The sequence below is a fragment of the Megalops cyprinoides genome, chromosome 2 (assembly GCF_013368585.1).
Source record: "Megalops cyprinoides isolate fMegCyp1 chromosome 2, fMegCyp1.pri, whole genome shotgun sequence".
Taxonomy (NCBI): domain Eukaryota; kingdom Metazoa; phylum Chordata; class Actinopteri; order Elopiformes; family Megalopidae; genus Megalops; species Megalops cyprinoides.
The window spans coordinates 64,695,788-64,703,125 of NC_050584.1; the positions used below are offsets into that span (position 1 = coordinate 64,695,788).

The 7,338-nt window shown below is 45.3% G+C and overlaps 1 protein-coding gene across 1 annotated transcript in view; it reads right to left on the bottom strand.

The window, feature by feature from the left end:
- Window positions 1-1,956, bottom strand: part of vipr2 (vasoactive intestinal peptide receptor 2) — a 42,008-nt gene extending 40,052 nt beyond the window's left edge. The window contains exon 1 of the mRNA XM_036553768.1: window positions 1,672-1,956. Coding sequence (XP_036409661.1) covers window positions 1,672-1,728 — 57 coding nt within the window. The 5' untranslated portion in view covers window positions 1,729-1,956. The remainder of the gene's footprint in view (window positions 1-1,671) is intronic.
- Between the last annotated feature and the right edge of the window lie 5,382 nt (window positions 1,957-7,338).

The window sequence follows — 7,338 nt, forward strand, 5'->3', positions numbered from 1 at the left end:
GCATCAAATAAAAGTGCTCTGGCTTGTGTCTGATGAATATTAACGGCGGAGCCAGATAGCTGGCAGTATGCTATGTCCCCTTTGGTGCAAATGCATTGCAGAGAAGGACAGAGGCCTGCACAAGCGATGGAGGCCGCTCTCGAAGCCTGTCCCTCGCCATCTGCACCGTACAGAAACAGACGCCACTGCCTCACCAAGCTAAAGACCAGGGTCGCCTACTCGGCTAAGACTCACCCCCACTGCCGTCTGCAGCAGAGATGGAGAGGTGCAGAGCTCTCCGCTAAAGACCAAGGTGCCCCGGGTTCATCTGCCTGCAGTGGAGCACTGCTGTCATGCTACTGATCACAGTTACTGTCCCGCTTCTGCGATTCCGCGGCAGCAAACCTCCGGCCGACCAGTCACCAACAATCCTCAGGCACCACTCTTCGTAAGCCCACGCCGTGGCACCAGTGTAACAGCAAAATACTGCGACTTTCAAACTGCAACCGGCGCCATCTGCATGGCAGAAGCAGAGGTGCGATTAGCCCAATGTGCTGATGACTGAGGTCCCAAACCAAGGAGATTGATCATGATCTATGGCTCTGGGAGGGGGGATGTGGTCATATTTTTTAGTAGAATACTTTCTCTTGACTTCTCTCAGGACTTAGATCTGCCATATAAACACAGAAACCATATTCTACCAGAGTGTTAAACAGTATGGATGAACTAGGATGAACAAAATGACAGTTTAACCAACAAAATGCTGAGAGCTAACAGTGACATGCATACTGATAATGATCGGATAAACTCCCCTGGTTTTCTGCCAAGAAAAGTAAATAAGGCAGGTCGTTTTATTAGCTACTGCAATAAACCATGGCGAGCCCGGTGTCAAATGAAATCTGTTGCTTGGAATATGTTGACATCTCACTTGTTTTAAGAAAAGAAGTTGTTGTAATGTAAGCGCCTAAGGTCTCTAACTCTATGTTCTGTGCTCGTCTACCCGGGGGCTCGCGACGGAGGGGTTACTTATTTATGCAAATAAAAATGCTTTATCCAATGAAGTAATTTTTGTTGATTACACTAGTGCTGTCTCAAAATTATAGGGGACAAGAGCACACAATAGCCAAAAAAAATCAGAGATTATTTTGTGATTTGTAGAAAATAATCTCTGCTGTCTCTCTCCATATCAGTAGTTAACGGCAACGTACGGCAAGGTTAGTATAGATTTTTAACATTTTTTTAAAATATTAAACAGTGTTAAGAAATTAAACACTTTCTCATTATCGCCCTCATTCACTTCTCTCGTCTGTCGTCTGTCCATGGTTTAAAATGCGTTTTAATAGCCTATTTGAGTCAATTTATATGGCACATAATATAATATTAAAAACATGTTCATTCTAAAACTGAAAAACATAGTTTCACAATTAGGTCTTGTTTTTGTCTCCTTTCTGTCATCCCTTTCTATTCAACATCCAAAAATCAACAGTAAGCTTACAAGCTTTCTAGGAAACAAGACGGCGGCTACCTTGAAAAACAACACGTGCACATTTTTTCACAAATCTAGTTCGGGACAGCTGATAGAAATGTGTAGAAATTCGGAGTTTAAACAATCTGAGCCATTTACCGTGTGTTCACGGGTAAAGTACTCTGGTCATTTTAACAACAAAGTAAATATATATAATCAATACTTACAGAAGAAGGGAAGCAAAACGCAAGGAAAACTAAAAATTGCCAAGGTCTCATCCTCATTGTCTCGGTCAGCTTTCCAAAGCGGGAGTAATCCGTTCAGAACTCATTAGGACCGACTTCATTGAGCAATTACTGTTATCTGCGTCTGTTCTCCGACAGTCAAAAATACAACGGAATGTCCATGGACATCCGATTGTTACTTTAATTCACTACCAGACAAACAAGATAAAACTGGCATAGAATCCACAACGACGCGGCTGAATAACGATCCGAAAGCAGCGGACCTAAGCGTCGAGGGAAATTAAGACAGTCCCTCTGAGCGCAGCTCGGTCCCCTGTGTTGGTCCTGCTGTCACTCCGCCCCGTCAACTCGAGATGCCGAGTGTCTGCGTCCGTCACAGTGATCGGCTGCTACCTCAGACAAATAAGGAGAAACCGCCGAGCTGAGTTTCTGAGTAAAACCCATGACCATCTCACCCACTGTAAGGTCGGAACGCTGTTAATGCGCACACGCAACGTGTTCCGAAAAGAGCACCGAGAAGAGCGAAATGCTTCCTACGAAGTTCGAAAAGACTCTTGTAAGTGTTGTTTAGAAAACAAAAACAGACGTGAAATGGCTTTATAAGACCTCCTCGTAGCTTACACACTGACGATTATCAGCACATATAAATCCCTCGGCTTCATGTGTTTAATAAAGACTTCTGCGAATTGGCCAGACAGGGACCACACTTTGTGATGTTGGCTAGCCTATGTACATTTTTGTTTGCATTGAAGGGGAATGCTTTTCTTGGTGTTACCACAATGTAATGCGTTCGTGTGAGCAATACAAAGGCTGCACAAATACTGGAAATCATACGTGCATTCACAAAATGTTGTAATAACATCTTCTGCTTGAACAACACCCTAATCTAACGTCGTCCTCTCAAAAATAAATTAGGCTGCTTAGCATGAGTCAATGCAAATTCTGCCAAAGGAGCTGGTTAAATTAAAAACAAAGCTGACCTTTTTAATATGACGGCTAAAAGCAAAGCGTTGTGACTATAGCGCAAGTGAAAGCCCGGGGCAAACGACGGCTGCGCACTGCCTCGGCGCATCCTCACCAGCAGAAATGCACGGGCTGTGCATTACCTTGACAAACTTGTTTGTGTGTTATATTTCCGTTGTTCGGAGGTCCCGTGGGCGAGCAGCTTTTTATTGTTAGTGAGATTTTGAATTATTAAGTCTGTCATGAGCGGTGAGCGCTAATATTAACACACTTACAGCCTACTGGTCCCATACATTGTTTTCGGAAGTATGTCGCTTGAGGGGCTCAAAAATGAATTTAATCGGTTTTCTTGTTTTTCTGTTATTAAAACAATGAAGAACAGCTTTTTAAAAAAATCCATATGAAACAGTTGCTGTATTATTAGTATTCAAATAGTATTTATTGTATTTAAAATGCTTAAACGGAAAGGATTATTGTCGCGGGTTGCAATATTGTTCTGTCCGTAAGGTGCTTGGATAAAGGAATTAAATAAGTATGTAAATTCAGCATTTTCCGTTGACTCCAATTCTTGTGTCCCGGTTCTGGCAAAACAAAGCAGAAATACATGGAAAGGTTGCCTCAGGTAATCTAAAGAGGAGGGTGTGCGTCTACATATGTAAACAGTTTCTGCAACATACTCACTGCAGTGTCCAGGACTCGACGACAAGCTCTCAATACGGAAATAACACCGCACTTTTCTACCGCGCCATAAATAAATGAATAGCTTGCATGCCTTTCTGAGACAGATATACAGGATACCTCATGGGATCGTGGTGGATGACCAGACCAAAGAGTCATAGATTGGAGTCAGGTGCTTCAAAACCCTTACCAGAAAATTTCCAGCTCAAGCTCACAGCTCCAGACCGAGAGAGCTCTTAAAATATTAAGCGTGCAACCCGCACCCCCTCCTCGCCCATGGATGTAAGTATCTCTGCTAGCCAATAAAGAGTGTACAATATCAAGACATTTGTCTTTGGACAGAAGAGTAGAGTGAGAGAGAGACAGACAGAGAGAGAGAGAGAGAGAGAGAGAGAGGATTACAGAAGGCTAGAGAGATCTATTTAGGCGAAATATAATGATGGGGTATAAGCGGTAAAAAAGGGTATAAAAAAAACCAAACAACCAATGCGAACAATAACCACAATGTACAAGACAGATACAGAGGCGTACCCAGTACCCATGCCTGACCCTTGCGGTCAGAGTAAAAAGCGATGTGAGCTGGTAACCAGTTTACTGTGGGAAAGAGGATTTTAAAAGAGCACAGATAAGACCACGCGTTGTGGTCAGTCGAAGGTAAAAAATACACTACTTTCCACATAATTCTCCTGGCAGGAGCATGAATAAATATCAGAGCGCGTTTTGTTAATATGTTTTGCTGTCACTCGGCACGTCAGCGGAAGCTTTAGGAGTGGCAGGGCCTCCGCATTTTGACGGAAAGAAAAAAAGAGAGAAAAAGCCTTGCGGAAGAGGAACGTTTGGGATGAGGTGTCGCGCACGGATTCAGTCCGGCGGGACTGTCATCTCCGCCGCGCTCAGACGCAGCTGCGGTGACACCGTGAGTGGCTTTGACAACCCCGTGGACAGGGTGTCTCGACAGGTCTTGTTTTTCGCCTGTCACCGAGATTCGGAGAGTACGCTTCTCCTGGCAAATGCACCGCCTACTGATAGCCAGACGAGTCACCTGAGACACAGAGCCCATCTCGGAATGCAAACAGACATCCGCGCTCAGCTCTTCACAGAAATGAACAAATATATGCAGGGGTTTTTGTGTTTTTGTTTTGTTTTTGCTTGCTTTGTGAAATTCAAAATGTGAGCGTACTTTCTTTAATAAGTAAAGTCTAGTTTTTTCCCTCATTAAATTGTTTAATTACCATTAATACAAAACAGCAATGGAAAAATAAAAAATGTCTGGCAACACTATGGTCTTTATCAGCATTCGGCTGTAGACAAATTCATCAATTCATTTCAGTCACGCAGGACACTTGTATGCCAATATCTCGATTTTGATTAGTTTTTTAGAAGCAACACACATACAAATAAAATTTTCATCATCACATACATTTCCCGTGGGCGTATGAAATGAATGGTTATCCAGATATCTTTATTAGTTGATTATTAGTTGTTTACTGAGTGGACGCCATTATCAAAGGTGACGTGCATCCAGTAACTTTCTTTTTTTGTTCATATATCATCCAATTTAGGATAGGTGCCTGAATTGCTTTGGTAAATGCATCCAAGCTTTCAGAAAACCTTTCCATCGATTCCAAACTCCAGTTCCAAAGACACATCCATTTAGCATAATATGCATCTGTTCAGTGGAAAATCTATGTGAAGGCCAACATTTATGGACAGGCTCCCCAAACCTCTTGACATGTCCCATCTCAGTTGGCCATGTCAGTTCTGTGTTTTGAGACCCCAAGACAGTGGCATTAGTCTAGTTGTTCCACCTATAGGCCCACACTTACAAACACTCTCAGTTTAATTCCTTGAAAATGGGCCACTGTAAAAGTATTCACAGGGAGTAAGTTGCAGTGAAGAATGTGAGAAAACCTTGAATCGAAATGCTTTTTAGGACCTAAGCGTGCTTTTTAAAGACTTTTTAGGACTTCCTCCTAAAAATAGGAGGAGGTGTGGAATCCTCATGAACAACATTCTGCACTTGAGTCTGGGAGGAGGCAGCAGCATGCCACCAATGGGAATATCTGATGACAGGGGGTACAGTGACAGTGCTGTGGAGAAGGCACCAGTCAGGGTGGGTGCGCAGATTTATTCAGGAACGTTCTGACAGAGCCTTAGATGTAAATGAAGCCGTCCGCGCCAACTAGGACACCCTGTGTCAATCCACAATGGGAAGGAAGCCAGAAAGCAGAAGTGATCATTTGGGATTTTTTGCATGAATTGACAAAGGGCACAAATGCTGTGTTATTCAAACAAAACACGATTTTACATATGGCTGAGAGTTCTGATGATCTTTGACTTTGCTGAAAAATACTTTTTGAGAAACACAATAAAATACATTTAATTGAATGCGCTACATTTCATTATTTGCTTAGTAGATGCTCTCATCCAGAATGACCTGCAAGGTGTCCACCTTATATAGCTGTAGCTGTATATTTGCATTTACAGCTGTGGTTAAGTACATCGCTCAAGAGCACAGTGGCAGGCATGTTCTTCACCACTACACCACACTGCTGCTCCTTACCACTACACCACACTGCTGCTCCTTACCGCTACACCACACTACTGCTCCTTACCGCTACACCACACTGCTGCTCCTTACCACTACACCACACTGCTGCTCCTTACCGCTACACCACACTGCTGCTCCTTACCACTACACCACACTGCTGCTCCTTACCGCTACACCACACTGCTGCTCCTTACCACTACACCACACCACACTGCTGTTCCTTACCGCTACACCACACTGCTGCCCTGCTCCTTACTGCTACACCACACCACGCTGCTGCTCCTTACCACTACACCACACTGCTGCTCCTTACCACTACACCACACCACACTGCTGCTCCTTACCACTACACCACACTGCTGCTCCTTACCACTACACCACACCACACTGCTGCTCCTTACCACTACACCACACTGCTGCTCCTTACCGCTACACCACACTGCTGTTCATTACCGCTACACCACATTGCTGCTCCTTACCGCTACACCACACTGCTGCTCCTTACCACTACACCACACTGCTGCTCCTTACCGCTACACCACACTGCTGCTCCCTACCGCTACACCACACTGCTGCTCCTTACCGCTACACCACACTGCTGCTCCTTACCACTACACTACACTGCTGCTCCTTACCGCTACACCACACTGCTGCTCCTTACCGCTACACCACACTGCTGCTCCTTACCGCTACATCACACCACACTGCTGTTCCTTACCGCTACACCACACTGCTGCCCTGCTCCTTACTGCTACACCACACCACACTGCTGTTCATTACCGCTACACCACACTGCTGCTCCTTACCACTATACCACACTGCTGCTCCTTACCGCTACAACACACTGCTGCTCCTTACTGCTACACCACACCACGCTGCTGCTCCTTACCGCTACACCACACTGCTGCTTCTTACCGCTACAACACACTACTGCTCCTTACTGCTACACCACACTGCTGCTCCTTACCGCTACACTACACCACACTGCTGTTCCTTACCGCTACACCACACTGCTGCCCTGCTCCTTACTGCTATACCACACCACACTGCTGTTCATTACCGCTACACCACACTGCTGCTCCTTACCACTACACCACACTGCTGCTCCTTACCGCTACAACACACTGCTGCTCCTTACTGCTACACCACACCACACTGCTGCTCCTTACCACTACACCACACCACACTGCTGCTCCTTACCACTACACCACACTGCTGCTCCTTACCGCTACACCACACTGCTGCTCCCTACCGCTACACCACACTGCTGCTCCTTACCGCTACACCACACTGCTGCTCCTTACCACTACACTACACTGCTGCTCCTTACCGCTACACCACACTGCTGCTCCTTACCGCTACACCACACTGCTGCTCCTTACCGCTACACCACACCACACTGCTGTTCCTTACCGCTACACCACACTGCTGCCCTGCTCCTTACTGCTACACCACAC